The sequence below is a fragment of the Pristiophorus japonicus genome, chromosome 16 (genome assembly GCF_044704955.1).
Source record: "Pristiophorus japonicus isolate sPriJap1 chromosome 16, sPriJap1.hap1, whole genome shotgun sequence".
Taxonomy (NCBI): Eukaryota; Metazoa; Chordata; class Chondrichthyes; family Pristiophoridae; genus Pristiophorus; species Pristiophorus japonicus.
This window is the reverse complement of record NC_091992.1, coordinates 60,115,676-60,134,096: the sequence shown is the minus strand read 5'-3', so window position 1 is coordinate 60,134,096 and position 18,421 is coordinate 60,115,676. Positions and strand designations below refer to the sequence as shown.

Genomic DNA, 18,421 nt, shown 5'->3' with positions numbered 1-18,421 from the left:
AGTGGTGAGGGTTTCTGCATCCACCACTCTTCCAGGCAGCGAGTTCCAGATCCTAACAACCCTCGGCGTAAAGAAGCCCCCCCCCCCTCAAATCCCCTCTAAACCTTCCACCAACCACCTTAAAACTATGCCCCCTCGTAATAGCCCCCTCCACCAATGGAAATAGACCCTTACTATCCATTATGTCCAGGCCCCTCAATATTTTGTACACCTCAATGAGGTCTCCTCTCAACCTCCTTTGTTCCAATGAGAACAAACCCAGCCTATCCAATCTGTCTTCATAACTAAGATTCTCCATTCCAGGCAGCATCCTAATAAATCTTGTCTGCACCCTCTTTAGTGCAATTATGTTCTTCCTTTAAAAGGCGACCAAACTGCACGCAGTACTCCAGCTGTGGCCTAACCAAAGTATTATACAATTTAAGCATAACCTCCCTGCTCTTAAATTGTATGCCTTGGCCAATAAAGGTAAGCATTCCTTATGCCTTCTTAACGACCTTATCCATCTCATGCTACTTTCAGGGATCTGTGGACAAGCACTCCAAGGTCCCTTTGTTCATCTACACTATTAAGTGGCCTACTGCTTAATGTGTATACCTTTCCCTTATTAGTCTCCCAAAGTGCATCACCTCACACTTCTCTGAATTAAATTCCATTTGCCACTGCTCTGCCCACCTGACCAGTAGATTGATATCCTCCTGCAGCCCATGACTTTCCTCTTCATTATCAACCACACAGCCAATTTTAGTGTCATCTGCAAACTTCTTAATCATACTCCCTATATTCAAATCTAAATCATTGATATTTACCACAAAAGCAAGGGACCCAGTACTGAGCCCTGCGGAACCCCTCTGGAAACATCCTTCCAGTCACAAAAACATCCATCAGCCATTACCCTTTGCTTCCTACCTCCAAGCCAATTTTGGATCCAACTTGCCACTTCCCATGGACTTTAATCTTCATGACCAGTCTACCATGTGGAACCTTATCAAAAGCTTTGCTAAAGTCCATATATACTACAGCGTACACACTACCCTCATCGACCCTCCTGGTTACCTCCTCAAAAAATTCAATCAGGTTAGTCAAACACGATCTTCCCTTAACAAATCCGTGCTGACTGTCCCTAATTAATCTTTGCCTTTCTAAATGTAGATTTATCCTGTCTTTCAGGATTTTTTCCAATAATCTTCCCACCAGTGAGGTTAAGCTGACAGGCCTGTAGTTACTCGGCCTATCCCTTTCTCCCTTTTTAAACAAGGGTACTACATTAACAGTCCTCCAATCCTCTGGCACCATGCACTTGAGCACATAAAAATCTAGGCTGACACTCCAGTGCAGTGCTGAGGGAGTGCTGCACTGTCAGAGGTGCCGTCTTTCAGCTGAGATGTTAAACCGAAGCCCCATCTGCTCTCTCAGGTGAATGTAAAATATCCCATAGCACTATTTCGAAGAAGAGCAGGGAAGTTATTCCTGGTGCCCTGGCCAATATTTATCCTTCAATCAACATAAGAAAAACAGATTATCTAGTCATTATCACATTGCTATTTGTGGGAGCTTGCTGAGTCACATTACAACAGTGACTGCACTCCAAAAGTATTTCATTGGCTGTAAAGTGCTTTGAGACATCCGGTAGTCCTGAAAGGTGCTATATAAATCCAAGTCTTTCTTTTACCGCGCAAGTGCAGCAATTTCATGAAAGGCGGGGGTTACACACCGTATGGTGACACATGTAATGTAACTTAATGAACGTACTACCACAATGTATCCTGGATTGTATGAATCGTACCTTGAAATGTAAAGTAAAGAAATATATTGAACGGAACTGCGGTCAGCATCCAAATGTAATGTATGGAATTGCTGACGGCATCCAAATGTACTGAACTGCTTTCGAATGTATTGTGGAAATTTTTATATGAATAAAGGATATTTTGAAATTAAAAAAAACTAATAATGGAGAGTACATTAAACTCACCATTATTCTCCCAGAAAATTAAGAGTAATATGTGAACTGGCCTGATGGCCCTTTCCAATGGTTGCTGTTTCTTTGCTTCAGATTTCAAGCATTTTCTTTCTTTTTGCCTTTAGTAAGAACAGACTAACAAAAAATACTTGATGCAATCTTCAGACGATAGTTGAGAGTTGACAGTTCTGCTGAACTGCCTCTGCTATTGAGCAATGCAAACTACTGGTTTACAAACAAGCACAGGGTCGGAACAGGGAAAGTAAAACTTGTCGCTAGGGGGATTCCTTCCGTTACTTCACCAGAAGTGCAAAAACTTCCCAGCGAAGCTGTGTGTGTATGCAGCAGTGCCCATGGAAGGTGTGAGCAGCCCCCAGCCCACGGAGCGCGCCCCATCGGTCAACGATGGCTCCACCGAGACCCCGAGGGCAGAGCCGGCCAGTGTGCAGTTCAGCGGCAGTGGGCGCTTCCAGATCTCCCCGGGCAGGTCCTATACCGTGATCGCCATCCTGTTTCTCATCAACCTGCTCAACTACATGGATCGCTTCATCATCGCAGGTCAGAGCAAGCCCAGTTTCTGCCCACGCACCCTCCTCCCGCTTCCAGCCTCCGCTTAAAGCCGTACCTTACACCGGGGCTAGACCGTCACACGGAATGGCTTGTCATTCCCAGAAGTGTTCTTGTCATTCCCAGAAGTGTTGACACGAGTTAGAATCACAGAATAGTAAAACGAAAGAAAGAAATACATACATTTATATAGTGCCTTTAACGTCTCAAAGCGCTTTACAGCCAATGAAGTACTTTTTGGAGTGTAGTCACTGTTGTAATGTGGGAAACGCGGCAGCCAATTTGCGCACAGCAAGCTCCCACAAACAGCAATGTGATAATGACCAGATAATCTGTTTTTGATATGTTGATTGAGGGATAAATATTGGCCCCAGGACACCAGGGATAACTCCCCTGCTCTTTTGGGGTCTTTTGTGTCCACTTGAGTGGGCAGACGGGGCCTCGATTTAACGTCTCATCTGAAAGACGGCACCTCTGACAGTGCAGCGCTCCCTCAGTACTGCTCTGGAGTGTCAGCCTAGATTTATGAGACCATCGAGTCTTCCGGCTCTTTCCAAGAGCAACCCAGTTAGTCCCACTCCTCTGCTCTTTCCCCATATCCCTGCAATTTTTTCTCATTTAAGTATATATCCAATTCCCTTTTGAAGGCTACTATTGAATCTGTATCCACCACCCTATCAGGCAGTGCGTTCCAGATCCTAACCACTCGGTGTGTAGAAATCTTTCCCCTCATGTCGCCTCTGGTTCTTTTGCCAATGACCTTAAATCTGTGCCCTCTGGTTATCGACCCTTCTGCCATTGGAAATCGCTTCTCTTTATTTACTCTATCTAAACCCCTCACGATTTTAAACACCTCTACCAAATCTCCTCTCAGTTCACCCCCACTTACCCACATCTCCCCTCTCTCTGTTCAAGGGCAAATGGGGTGCAAGAAAATAAAATCTTGAAAGGAGTAACGTGCATTTTTACAAGGTTTGATCACATCTTTCAGAAAGGGCCCAAGGTCTTTAAAAATGAATTCTCGGAATGTGGGCAACATTTATTTATTGCCCATCCCTAGTTGCCTTGAGAATGTGATGGTGGGACTTCTCCTTGAATCGCTGCAGTCCGTGTGGTCAAGGTGCTCCCACAGAGGTGGGAAATGCCAGAATATTGACCCAGCGATAATGAAGGTATGCAGATATATTTCCAAGTCAGGATGGTGCGTGACTTGGCGGGGTAACTTCGAGGTGATGGTGTTCCCGCAACATTGCTGCCCTTGTCCTTCTCGGAGGAGGGAGGTGCTGTCGGAATATACTTTGAAATGTTCTACAGATTGGTAACCAAGGTATTGTCAAAAAAGATTGTGTTTTTTTAAAACAATGGTTTAATGGCACAACTTATCCTGCTTCTGAATATTTCAAATCATCTACTGGGATTTTGCAAGTGATTGTTTGTTAAGATGAACTGTTACTCCAGTGTATAGGGGCAGAGGCTTTCTGGAACTGTTTAGCAAACATTATTTTATCTTAGGAGGGAAAAGAACAGATGCCATTTTAATTTCATTACAGGAGGCGACGGTGATTTTTGATGGCATTTATAATCATAGAATCATAGAAATTTACTGCACAGAAGGAGACCATTCGGCCCATCATGTCTGTGCCTGCTGAAAAAGAGCTATCCAGCCTAATCCCAATTCCAGCTCTTGGTCCGTAGCCCTGTAGGTTACGGCACTTTGGGTGCATATCCAAGTACTTTTTAAATGTGGTGAGGGTTTCCGCCTCTACCACCCTTTTAGGCAGTGAGTTCCAGACCCCCACAATCCTCTGGTGAAAAATATTCTCAATTCCCTTCTAATTCTTCTACCAATTACTTTAAATCTATGACCTCTTTGTTAAGGAAAATTGATCCTTGCTATCCATTCTATCTAGGCCCTTCATAATTTTATACACCTCAATTAAATCTCTCAGCCTCCTCTGTTCCAAAGTAAACAACCCTAGCCAACCAGTCTTTCCTCATATCTAAAATTCTCCAGTCCTGGCAACATCCTCGTAAATCTCCTCTGTACCCTCTGTAGTGTGATCACATCCTTCCTGGCGACCAGAGCTGTACACAGTACTCTAGCTGTGGCCTAACTCGTGTTTTACACAGCTCTACCAGAATCTCCCTGCTCATATATTCTGTGCCTTCTTAACAACCTTATCTACCTGTCCTGCTACCTTCAGGGATCTGTGGACATGCACTCCAAAGTCCTTCTGTTCCTCTACACTTCTCAGTATCCTACCATTTATTGTGTATTCCTGTATCTTGTTTTCCCTCACCAAATGCATTACCTGACTCATCTCGGATTGAATTCCATTTGCCACTTTTCTAACCACCCAACTAGTCCATTGATATCTTCCTGCAGTCTACAGCTGTCTTCCTCACTATCAACCACACGGCCAATTTTTTTTAAAACACCCGTCGACCATTGAATCTACTTAAGGCGGAGATAGACAGATTTATGAATGATAAATGAGTCAAGGGTTACGGGGAGCGGGCAGGGAAGTGGAGTTGAGGCCAAGGTCAGATTAGCCGTGATCTTATTGAATGCCGGAGCAGGCTCGAGGGGCCAAAAGGCCTCCTCCTGCTCCTATTTCTTATGTTCTTTGTACCCTTTGCTTCCTGACACTAAGCCAATTTTGGATCTAACTTGCCACTTTCCCTTGGATCCCATGGGCTTTTACTTTTCTGACCCACCTGTCATGTGGAACCGTGTCATTGCATTGTGTGTTTGAAAGCATTTTTACAAGATACTGTTTTCATGAAGATTGTGGTCTCCTGACTTCTGAGGGTTCTGACCAACTTGTTCCACCTTCCCTCCCCCCCCTCCGCCCCCCCCAACCACCAACCACCATTTTGGTATTTGCCGCAGTAGGAATCTGCCAATAATGAGTTTATGGTCTGTCCCTCTGTCAGGTGCTGATGGTTTGAAGATGAGTGGAAACACTCAACCATCAGAAAGAAAGAACTTGCAGTTATACAACGTCTTTCACAACCTCAGGACATCCCAAAGCACGTTTGAAGTGTAGTCACTGCATAAGGTAGGAAACGCGGCAGTCAGCCTGTCAACCAAGATCCCACAAACAGCAATGAGATCAATGACCAGTGATGTTGGTTGAGGGATAAATATTGGCCAGGACACCGGGAAAATCACCCCTGCTCCTCTTCCAATAGTGCAGTGAAATATTTTACTTTCACCTGAGAGGAAACACGGGCCTCGGTTTAATGTCCCATCTGAAAGATGGCATCTTCAACAGTTCAACGCTCCCTCAGTACTGCACTGGGAGTGTCAGCCTATGTGCTCAAGTCTCTGGAGTGGGAGTCAGAGGCAGGAGTGCTACCGCAGCTGAACTATGGTTCTGTCTGTGCTCCCATATGGAGGACATGATGCCCTTGACATCAAGGCAGAATTTGACCGAGGGTGGCATCAAGCAGCCCTCGTAAAATTGAAGTCAATGGGAATCAGGGAGAAAACTCTCCACTGGCTGGAGTCATACCTAGTACAAAGGAAGGTAGTTGTGGTTGTTGGAGGCCAATCATCCCAGCCCCAGGACATCACTGCAGGAGTTCCTCAGGGCAGTGTCCCAGGCCCAACCAGCTGCTTCATCAATGACCTTCCCTCCATCATAAGGTCAGAAGTGGGGATGTTCGCTGATGATTGCACAGTGTTCAGTTCCATTCTCAACTCCTCAGAAAATGAAGCAGTCCATGCCCACATGCAGCAAGACCTGGATGAAATGCAGGGCTGATAAGTAACATACATGCCACACAAGTGGCAGGCAATGACCATCTCCAACAAGCACGAGTCTAACCATTGCCCCATTGACTTTCAGTAGCATTATCATCACTATCCTGGGGGGTCACCATTGACCAGAAACTTAACTGGACCAGCCACATAAATACTGTGGCTACAAGAGCAGGTCAGAGGCTAGGTATTCTGCGGCAAGTGTCTCACCTCCTGACTCTCCAAAGCCTTTCCACTATCTACAAGGCACAAGTCAGGAGTGTGATGCAGTACAGCTCCAACAACACTCAGGAAGCTCAACACTATCCAGGACAAAGCAGCCCGCTTGATTGACACCCCATCCACCACCTTCAACATTCACTCCCTCCATCATTGGCGCACTGTGGCTGCAGTGTGTACCATCTACAAGATGCACTGCACCAACCCGCCAAAGCTTCTTTGGCAACACTTCCAAAACCTGCGACCTCTACCGCCTAGAAGGACAAGGGCAGCAGGTGCTTGGGAACACCACCACCTCCAGGTTCCCCTCCAAGTCACACACCATCCTGACTTGGAAATATACAGCCATTCCTTCATCGTCGCTGGGTCAAAATCCTGGAACTCCCTCCCTAACAGCATTATGGGAGTATCTTCACCACAAGGACTGCAGCGGTTCAAGAAGGCAGCTCACCACGACCTTCTCAAAGGCAATTAGGGATGGACAATAAATGCTGGCCTTACTAATGACACCCACAAGCCATGAACGAATAATTAAAAAAAATAGTGTTTGTGGTTGCCACAGTGTGCTACCTGGTCTTGGGTCGGGCACCTTCTGATTGGCAGGACCAAAACTGGACACCAATCAGTTTTGTTGGCTTTGGCATTGCTTACGGACAGGGCCCATGGCTGTTTTGGGATGAGTGGCCCTGGTGAGCAGAACTCTGGTCGCTGTGAGGAAGAGCAATTACAGCAACAATAATTGGAATTACACAATGCCTTTAAAATAGAAAAACATTCCAAGGTAGTTAACAAAGGTGTGAGGAACAATGAACGCTGAGCCAAAGGGAGAGATAGTAAGAGACTTTGTTAAATTTAAATGAACTTTAACAGGGTAGGAGACTTCTATATTTGATGAAGAAGGGTGGAAGGTGGCTTGTATGGAGCATAAACACCGGCATGGACCAGTTAGGCCTGTTTCTGCACTGTAGATTCTGTGTAATTCTGCATTTTTTTCAGTATTTTGAGGGGAATGGAACAGGTTCTCAGTTTTAGAACCCAGTTCATGCACAGCAAGACCTGATCTGAGTGACACACCCAGCTAAAAAAATCAGAAGCTCCCCTTGAGGCCTGCGATGTCACGGCCCTGTGACAGACATTAGAGAAGTGATCTCTTCCTGCTCTCTCTATGTGGCAAGTTCCTTCTCGGGAACTTCAGTTTGTTTTAGCTCTCAGCCTTGGGCAAAAACGTCCAGCCAGCACTCTGGTTGTTTCAAAAAAAAGATTAATTTCATTTTAATATTTACCTCAGAAATCTTCTGTTGGTTGGTTAGTTCATCTCGTTATTTGTTAATTAGTTTGTTTGTCTTCAGTGTTTTGAACTTTACAGAAGGTTTCAAGCAATATAATCAATGCACGTAGAACCATTGCATTCCCTTTATCTATCCAAAATTCTCCATCAAATTGGTCAAACAAGACTTGCCTTTAACAAATCCGTTGCCTTTCAAAATCCATGCATTTCTAAATGCCCACGAATTATTCCTTCTTGTTTGCTGACACGCATGATGGATGTTTGCAGTGCCTCCCTGCCAGCTATAACATGGCAGAGTATGACGTTTTCCTCTCGTTTTCAGTCACGTCTGCAAAGACTGTCTTTGCCACTTTCAATCAGAGTTTGAAGACATTTTCCTCCTGGCTCCTATGGGCTCTACACGAGTCCTAGTTTACCCTGAGAACAGCACTGAGAAAAATAGCAAGTGAGCCATCCGAGCAGGCACTGTCCTGACATATCCTTGGACCAAAGATAGAGCTGGGAGCGCTCTTTTTAATTCTCCACTTATGAAAAGATGTCAGTGCCAGGCAAAGTCGGCACACATCTCTTCTTCTTGAAGGAGTTACATAGAAACATAAAAAATAGGAGCAGTAGTAGGCCATTCGGCCCTTCGAGTCTGCACCGTCATTCAATATGATCATGGCTGATCCTCTATCTCAACACCATGGCCCCAAGTTTCCACACGATAAAAAACGGGCGCCCCTCCGAGCTGGGCGCCCATTTTCCGCGCCGAAAACGGCGCCGGAAAAAAAACGCGCGATTCTGGAGCGCCCTGCAGCTCCATGTCTGCTTGGCGCGACGCCCAGGGGGCGGAGCCTACCACTCGCGCCGATTTTGTAAGTGGGAGGGAGCGGGTACCATTTAAATTAGTTTTTTTCCTGCCGGCAACCCTGCGCGTGCGCGTTGGAGCGTTCGCGCTCGCGCAGTGTGAAGGAAACATTGGCACTCGGCCATTTTTGTAGTTCTTTGTAGCTGTTTCATTTTTGAACATTTTTTAATAAAAGCACATTGCCATCAGCACATCAGCACTGAGGCTTCTTGCAGCAGTGAGAAGGCTGCAGGAAGCCTCAGAAAGTTGAGGCAGCCGTTTCCCGATGGCCTCCTCCCGCCCCCCCTGCCGTCGGCAAATGGCCGCTGAACTTGTGAGGCTTCCTGCAGCCTTCTCACTGTCTCCTTACCCCCCCGCCCGCTGTCTGGAACGAACAGCTGCCTCCTTCCCCACCCCCACGAGGGAACGAACGGCTGCCTCCTTCCCCCCCCCGTGGGAACGAACGCTGCCTCCTTCCCCCCCCCCCCCGTGGGAACGAATGGCTGCCTCCTCCCCCCCCCCCCCGTGGGAACGAATGGCTGCCTCCTCCCCCCCCCCCCCGTGGGAACGAACAGCTGCCTCCTCCCCCCCCCCGTGGGAACGAACGCTGCCTCCTTCCCCCCCCCCCCCCCGTGGGAACGAATGGCTGCCTCCTCCCCCCCCCCCCCGTGGGAACGAATGGCTGCCTCCTCCCCCCCCCCCCCCGTGGGAACGAACGCTGCCTCCTTCCCCCCCCCCCCCCGTGGGAACGAACGCTGCCTCCTTCCCCCCCCCCCCCCCGTGGGAACGAATGGCTGCCTCCTTCCCCCCCCCCCCCCGTGGGAACGAATGGCTGCCTCCTTCCCCCCCCCCCCCCCGTGGGAACGAATGGCTGCCTCCTTCCCCCCCCCCCCCCGTGGGAACGAACGGATGCCTCCTTCCCCCCCCCCCCCCGCGGGAACGAACGCTGCCTCCTTCCCCCCCCCCCCCCCGCGGGAACGAACGCTGCCTCCTTCCCCCCCCCCCCCGCGGGAACGAACGCTGCCTCCTTCCCCCCCCCCCCCGCGGGAACGAACGGCTGCCTCAACTTGTGAGGCTTCCTGCAGCATTCTCCCTGGCTGAAGCACTTTCACACAGGTAGGAAGATGGTTTATTTAATCTTTTCTTTGCTTATAAATTTTTATTCAGGTTGGATTTATTTGCATAATATTTGTATAAGTATAAATAAGGATTTATTATAGAATTTAATGACTTCCCTTCCCCTCCCCCCCCCCCCCCCACGCACGTTCTGGACGCCTAATTTGTAACCTGCGCCTGATTTTTTAATGTGTAGACAAGATTTTTTCAGATCTACAAAAATCTTCACTTGCTCCATTCTAAGTTAGTTTGGAGTACGTTTTCACTGTGGAAACTTTGAAATCAGGCGTCAGTGGCCGGACACGCCCCCTTTTGAAGAAAAAATTCTGTTCCAAAGTGAAACTGTTCTAACGGACTAGAACTGCAGAAAAAAAAATGTGGAGAATTGCGATTTCTAAGATAGTCCGTTCTCCACCAGTTGCTCCTAAAAATCAGGCGCAAATCATGTGGAAACTTGGGCCCCATATTCCCACTTTTTCCCCATATCCCTTGATGCCCTTTGTTTTTAGAAATCTATCTATCTCCCTCTTAAATATATTCAGTGATTTGGCCTCCACAGTCTTCTGTGGTAGAGAATTCCACACATTCACCACCCTCTGAGTGAAAACATTTCTCCTCATCTCGGTTCTAAATTTCCTACCCTGTATCCTGAGACTGTCACCCCTTGATCTAGACTTCCCAGCCAGGGAAAACATCCTCCCCGCATCCAGTCTATCCAACCCAGTCAGAATTTTATACGTTTCAATGAAATCCCCTCTCATTCTTCTAAACTCTGGTGAATACAGGCCTAGTCGACCCAATCTCTCCTCACACGACAGGCCTGCCATCCCTGGCATCAGTCTGGTGAACCTTCGCTGCACTCCCTCTATGGCAAGTATATCCTTTCTTAGGTAAGGAGACCAAAACTGCACACAATACTCCAGGTGCGGTCTCACCAAGGCCCTGTATAACTGTAGTAAGACATCTACTTTTCAGATTGAAATATTCATAGCTCAGTGGGCAGCACTTTCGCCTCGGAGTCAGAAGGTTGCGGTTCAAGTCCCACTCCAGAGACTAGAGCACAAAATCTCGGCTGACATTCCATACAGTGCTGAGGGAGCACCGCACTTTCGGAGATGCCGTTTTTCAGATGAGACGTTAAACCGAGGCCCTATCTGCTCTCTCAGGGGGACGTAAAAGAACCCATGGCACTATTTGAAGAAGAGTAGGGGAGTTATCTCCGGTATCCTGGCCTGTATTTACCTCTCAACCACTAAAACAGATTATCTTGTCATTTATCTCATTGCTGTTTGTGAGAACTTAATGTTTGCTAATTGGCTGCCGCATTTCGTACATTACAACAGTTCCACAGTACTTCATTGGCTGTAAAGTGTTTTAGGATGTCCTCATGTCGTGACTAAGCTTTTGGTCATCTGCCCTAATATCTCCTTATGTGGCTCATGTCAAATTTTGCTTTATAACATTGCTGTGAAGCGCCATGGGACATTTTACTGTTAAAGGCGCTATATAAATGCAAGTTATTGTTGTTGAAAGATGCTGTATAAATGGAAGTCTTTCTTTCATTTACTACTTCAGCAAATTCATTTCTTAGCGTTAAAAATAACTAGCTGTAACATGAATAAAAAAACTTGGAGACTGAGCACAATTATTCAGATTAATGTTCAGGTATGTCTTAATGGGTTCAGACAAGTAAGACATAATTAATCTATTGCTGAATCATTCGGAAAATTAAGTGGCACAAGATAGGATATTTCATAATATGTTTCCAGGACCAAAGGGTTACACTCATTCTCGTTGTGGTGCTAATTAATCTGCTTAATCTGATTCATTTTTAGCATTTCTTTTCGTTCTCAGAATGTGAGCATCGCTGGCAAGGCCGGCCTTTATTGCTCCTCCTAGGTAGCAGTTTGATATAATTGAGTGTCAGGTAGGGTAAGTTCTCTTCCCTAAAGGGCAATAGTGAGCTAGTTGTGTTTTTAGACAATCCAATAGCTTCACGGTCTCTTTTACTGATCCAAGTTTCGAATTTCCAGATTTAAAAAAAAGCGGAATTCAATTTCCCAAACTGGCATAGTGGGATTTGAACTCATGCTCTCTGGATTATTAGTCCAGTAACATAACCACCATGCTCCTGTATTTGTTCCAGTGTGTGCCCTGGCTCGGCAGCACCTCCAAAACCCGCGACCTCTAACACCTAGAAGGACAAGGGCAGCAGGCACATGGGAGTACCATCCCCTCCAAGTTTCCCTCCAAGTCACACACCGCCCGGACTTGGAAATATATCGCCGTTCCTTCATTGTCGTTGGGTCAAAATCCTGGAACTCCCTCCCTAACAGCACCCTGTGAGAGTATCTTCACCACACGGACTGCAATGGATCAAGAAGACGGCTCACCACCACCTTCTCAGGGGCAATGAGGGATGGGAAATAAATGCCAGCCTTGCCAGTGACACCCACATCCCAGGAACGAATACAAAGTGACCCCGCAGTCTGATCAAGTGCGGTGTGTAGAGTTTCCCAGAAGGCATTAGCAGCATTTATTTAGAATATTATTTCTGGCCCTCTAACAATAACTGCTCGGTTGCTTTTCAAATTTATCTGAAGAAAAGCTAGGGGATAAATTTCAATTTGTTTTTTAAAGAACCGAAAGAGGAGAGAATTACTAAAAGAATGATTCAGATACCATGAGAAAAATAGTTGTTTAGGGAAATTGAGGCATCACAATATGTATAATAGCCACAGCGGGAAAAGGGAACATAAGAAGATAAGAAATAGGAGCAGGAGTAGGCCAGCCGGGCCTTTGACCCTGCTCCGCCATTCAATAAGATCATGACCGATTTTCCACCTAAAGTCCAGCATCCCGCATTATCCCTATATCCCTTGGTTCTCTTAATATCCAAAAATCTCTCGATCTCTGGCTTGACTATACTCAATGACTAAGCATCCACAGCCCTCTGGGGTAGAGAATTCCAAAGATTCACAACCCTTAGGTTGGAGGTGAAAGAAGCAGAGATAATTATAGGAAGAGAGATAAGAAGGTGATTTTCCCCACCCTTTCCGCAGTCGGTGTCCTGCAGTGTGTCTGAGCTGCAGACTGGCTACGAGGAAAGAGATGCCCTTGATTTTTTTGTGGCCCAGGCTCACTCCTGACACAGGCCTGACCCCTGACCCCTGTCTGGGCCTCGTGCTAGGATCCAGGGGACGGAATCAGGAGTGCAGCTGCAGGTCAGTCATCGCCAGGAGGAGTGGGTTGAAGTGAAGGGTTTCCACAATCCTGGGTGTTAGCAGGAGTCCCACTGACCCTCTGGTCCACATTCCCTCAAATAAATCCTATAAGCCAAGACTGCATTTAGAATTTTAATTACTGGCACAGAGGCAACAGCTCCAAGCTTATCTTCCCAGTAATTACTGCCGTGGAAGCAGCGTTCGAATGTTCGATTGCCGGTCAGACTTTAAATCAGAAACAACAACAACTTGTATTTATATAGCACCATTAGCATAGTGAAATGTCCCAATGCATTTCCCAGGAGGATTATGAGACAAAAGATTTGACACCCGAGCCACATAAGGAGAAATTAGGGCAGATGTCCAAAAGCTTGGTCAAAAAGGTAGGTTTTAAGGAGTGTCTTGGAGGAGGAAAGAGAGGCGGAGAGGTTTAGGCAGGGAGTTCCAGAGCTTATGGCCCAGGCAACAGAAGGCACGGCCACCAATGGTTGAGTGATTATAATCAGAGATGCTCAAGAGGGCAGAATTAGGGGAGCGCAGACATCTCGTGGGGTTGTGAGGCTGAAGGAGATCACAGAGTTAGGGAGGGGTAGGCCATGGAGGGATTTGAAAACAAGGATGAGAATGTTGAAATCGAGGCGTCGATTACCATGAACTAATGTAGGTCAGTGAGCACAGGGGTGATGGGTGAGCAGGACTTGGTGCGAGTTAGGACATGGACAGCTGAGTTTTGGATCACCCCTAGGGTAGAATGTGGGAGGCCAGCCAGGGGTGCGTTGGAATAGTCACGTCTAGAGGTAACAAAGGATGAGGGTTTCAGCAGGGGATGAGCTGAGGCAGTGGCAGAGACAGGTGATGTTATGGAGGTGGAAATAGGTGGTCTTAGTTATGCTGCGGATATGTGGTCGGAAGCTCATTTCAGGGTCAAATATGACACCAAGGTCGTGAACAGTCTGGTTCAGCCTCAGACAGAAGTTAGAACGAGGGATGGAGTCAGTGGCTAGGGAACGGAGTTTGTGGCAGGGACTGAAAACAATGGCTTCCACCTTCCCATAATTGGAGAACATTTCTGCTCATCCAGAATTGGATGTCAGATAAGTAGTGCGACAATTTAGAGACCTGGGAGGGATCGAGAGAAGTGCTAGTGAGGTAGAGCTGGGTGTCATCAACGTACTTGTGGAAACTAATGCTGTGTTTTCGGATGATGTCGCCAAGAGGCAACATGTAGATGAGAAATAGAAGGGGCCAAGGATAGATCCTTGGGGGCACACCAGAAGTAACGATGTGGAGGTGGGAAGAGAAGCCATTGCAGGTGATTTTCTGGCTACGATTAAATAGATAAGAATGGAACCAGGCGAGTGCAGTCCCACCTAGCTGGACGACAGTGGGGAGGCGTTGGAGGACAATGGAGTGGTCAATCGTGTCAAAGGCTGCAGACAAGCCAAGAAGGACGATGAGGGATAGTATGTCTTTTTCACAGTCACAAAGGATGTCATTTGTGACTTTGATGAGAGCCGTTTTGGTACTGTGACAGGCACGGAAAGCGGATTGGAGGGATTCAAACATGCAGTTGTGGGAAAGAAGGGCATGGATTTGGGAGGCGACAACATGTTCAAGGACTTTGGAGAGGAAAGGGAGTGATGGGGCGGTAGTTTGCAAGAGTAGTAGAGTCAAGGGTTATTTTTTTGAGAGGGGGATGACGGCAGATTTGAGGGAGAGGGGGACAGTATCTGGAGAGCGAACCGTTAACAATGTCAGCTACCATGGGAGCCAGAAAAGGAGGATGGGTGGTCAGCAGTGTGGTGGGAATAGGGTCAAGGGAATAGGAAGTGGGTCTCATGGACAGGATGAGCTCGGAAAGATCATGAGGGGAGATCGGAGAGAAACTGGAGAAAGGTATGAGGTCAGGGCTAGGACAGGGGGGATCCTTAGAGAAAGTTTGGCGTGGTGGGCTAGGGGAAGGAAGGGAAGAGGCAGAGACGGCTGAATGGATGGTCTCAATCTTAGGGACAAAGAAGTCCATGAGCTCCTCACACTTATTGTCGGAGGTGAGGGTGGAGGAGACAGGGGAGAAGGGTTTAAGAAGACGGCTAGCAGTGGAGAATAGAAGCTGGGGTTTATCTTTGCCTTCCAGAATGATTCTGGAATAGTGAGCGATTTTAGCAGACGAGAGTAGAACCTGATAATGCTTTATTTGGTCCAGCCCGGTCTGGTGGTGAATGGCTAAACCTGTTGTCTGCCATATCCGTTCAAGTCTGCGTCCTTTGGACTTAAGGGAGCAAAGATGAGGGTCGCACTAGGGGGAGCGGCCAGGGGGTGAAAGAGAGTAATTGTTTTAATAGGCATTAGGGCCTCAAAGGTGGTGGTGGCTGCAGAAATTTAATGGTGAATGTAGGGCCAAAGGCTGGACAGTTGGGACTTCATAAGTGTAGTAAGAGAGTCGGGAGAGAGTTTTTTCCAGGGGCGGACACAGAAGGAGGTAGGGTTGAGGTGGGGAGGGGTAGTAGGGGGATGTGGGTGGAGAGCGATACAAGGAAGTGGTCAGAGATGCCTTATCTGCGATTGACACGATGGGAGTAGTGAGGCCACGAGAGATGGCAAGGTCGAGGGAGTCGCCGTGAATATGAGTTGGTGCAGAGGCTGAGGGAGGAAAGTAGTGAAAACATATCGGAAATAAAATTTTTATGTTACTTGAGTGGACGGTGGAAAATGGGAATTTTAAATGAGGTGAGAGGGGTGGAATAGGGTACTCAAAGGAGGAGAAAGTGCCGGAGGAGGAGGGGGACAGACCAAGGTGTGATTTGGTGATGAGAGCCACACCGCCACCACGGCGGTCTGGGCGGGGCAAGTGGTGGAAGGTATAGCCAGGCGAGGAGGCTTCGTTTAAGGGTGAGGTGTCATTGCCCCTCAATCAAGTTTCCGTCGATGCCATCATCCATGATAAGCTCATGGATGGTAAGGGCCTTGAGATCGGACATTCTGGAGGGAGATGCGGAGAGGTTCGGTAATGGCTGCCACACTGCCAGCATCCACTGGGTCAGCGTGGGGGGAGATGAGTTGAATGGAGAGGAGATTGATAAGATAAGCCCCCAGCGGGCCAGCTGGGCGGGAAGGCCGGCCAGAGAGTAGGATGGGGCGGCTGGGGTTGCTGCTCGTAAGGAGGCAGCGACGAGTGCCTCGATGGGCCCTTTGTAGGATGCCAAGAGAGGCACATAGGGCGTCTGTAGGCTGTAGGTAGGTGAACCACACACCTTCCTCCTTCCTCTAATTCCAGAATCCGACCTGAACCTGTTCAGGTGGGATAAAATGGTCAAGGCTCACAGCTCAGTGTTCTTTTAACTGTTTATTATACTACGGATAACAAATGTCACTGCACTGTCCCCTTTAACTTCGAACAGGATCTCTTCTTACCTTCAAACTCTCCTCACCCCAGCAGTCACTCAGGGAAGAATGTTTCTATATGTGCGTTTGACCAAAACCCCCGCAGTTACCTTGCAAGTTGCCAAGGTTCATCCCTAAACACATTCTTTTTATAATACAAAAGGTCCTGCCTGTGACAATGAATGACACAACCGCTCCCTCTGATGTATCATTTGGTCACTTCCCCAACCTTGGTCAGTGAGTAGTCCATTATCACACCCTTAAAGCCTCCTTGATAAAATGCAACATCCTTACCGACACCTGGGAGTCCCTGGCCAAAGACCACCCTAAGTGGAGGAAGAGCATCCAGGAGGGCGCTGAGCACCTCGAGTCTCGTCGCCGAGAGCATGCAGAAATCAAGCGCAGGCAGCGGAAGGAGCGTGCGGCAAACCATCCCACCCACCCCTTCCTTCAACCACTGTCTGTTCCACCTGTGACAGAGACTGTAATTCCCGTATTGGACTGTTCAGTCACCTAAGAACTCACTTTTAGAGTGGAAGCAAGTCTTCCTCGATTTCGAGGGACTGCCTATGGTGATGATGATGATGATGACACAAAGTGTTTTTGATGGCAAGTTTCGGGTCTCCAGCTTTTTGATTGTTCAATCATTAGCACAAGTGTTTTTGATAAAGAGTATCGGGTCTATAATGGGTTTTTCACTCCTGCAACAAAGTTGACTTTAGCACTTCAAAAGGGTGAGGCAACCACTCCAGGCTTGGTGGGGCTGTGGTCATCAAGTCCATACGAGGTTGGTCAATTTACAAAACTGTCTGCACAGTACAGCCTGTTAACCCTTTAACCGTCGGCTTACTTTAAGTTAAATGCATTCTTGCTGCAGGTCTGACGACAAATTCCACCCCCAAGTGACTGTGTACTTGTTACCATCCCCGGGTGACTCAAAGCTACATTTTTACACAAATTCGCCTCTCTTCCTTTACCTCTATCACCTTTCCCAAAGCCATATTATTCTTGCATCCCATTGCCTCTTTTCCAGAGCTGTTATTACTGTCACAAGAACATGCAAAATACACTTCGTTAGAGTATGTTTCAGCTTGGGCTGTTTCCCCAGGTAGGTGACTATCGATGAGCACCAATCAGCTTGGGCCGTTTCCCCAGGTAGGTGACTATCGATGAGCACCAATCAGCTTGGGCCATTTCCCCAGGTAGGTGACCATCGATGAGCACCAATCAGCTTGGGCCGTTTCCCCAGGTAGGTGACCATCGATGAGCACCAATCAGCTTGGGCCGTTTCCCCAGGTAGTTGACCATCGATGAGCACCAATCAGCTTGGACCGTTTCCCCAGGTAGGTGACCATCGATGAGCACCAATCAGCTTGGGCCATTTTCCCAGGTAGGTGACCATCGATGAGCACCAATCAGCTTGGGCTGTTTCTCCAGGTAGGTGACCATCGATGAGCACCAATCTGCTTCGGAGCTCACACTTTCACACCACACGATTCCCAAGATTCCATCCGTTCCTCCTTTTCCCTTTTTCCCTGTAAAATACAATAAAAAAAGGTTCACTCTGTGTTGGCCCCTACTACACTATCCAGGCCACCCAGATCCGATTGGTTAAAAAAAAAAGTAACTTATTTATTTACAGAATTTACATGTATGCCCTTGGCATTTCTGACTATACGAAGAAGATTTGATAACATGCCAGCCAGCGTATTTCCTGTAAATCCTCCCAAAACGTAGGGTTCGCCGCTAGACCAACTTCAATAAGTATAGGCCCAACCTGCTCAACCTTTCTTCAAAAGTCAATCCCCTCATCTCAGGAATCAACCTAGGGAACCTTCTCTGAACTGTCTCCAATGCAAGTATATCTCTCCTTAAATAAGGAGACCAAAACTGTAGGCAGTACTCCAGGTGTGGTCTCACCAATGCCCTGTTATAGTTGTAGCAAGGCTTCCCTACTTTGTGGGGAACCTTTTATGTGGCACCTTATCAAATGCTTTCTGGAAATTCAAATACAATACATCTACTGGTTCCCCTTTATCCACCCTGCTCATTATACCCTCAAAGAACTCCA

The 18,421-nt window shown here is 47.4% G+C and overlaps 1 protein-coding gene across 2 annotated transcripts in view; it reads left to right on the top strand.

The window, feature by feature from the left end:
- The first annotated feature begins 2,266 nt into the window (after nucleotides 1-2,266).
- LOC139226535 (protein spinster homolog 3-like) overlaps nucleotides 2,267-18,421 on the top strand; it is a 184,616-nt gene continuing 168,461 nt past the window's right edge. For both annotated transcript variants that reach the window (XM_070857369.1, XM_070857368.1), the window contains exon 1: nucleotides 2,267-2,518. In XM_070857369.1, coding sequence (XP_070713470.1) covers nucleotides 2,314-2,518 — 205 coding nt within the window. In that variant the 5' untranslated portion in view covers nucleotides 2,267-2,313. The remainder of the gene's footprint in view (nucleotides 2,519-18,421) is intronic.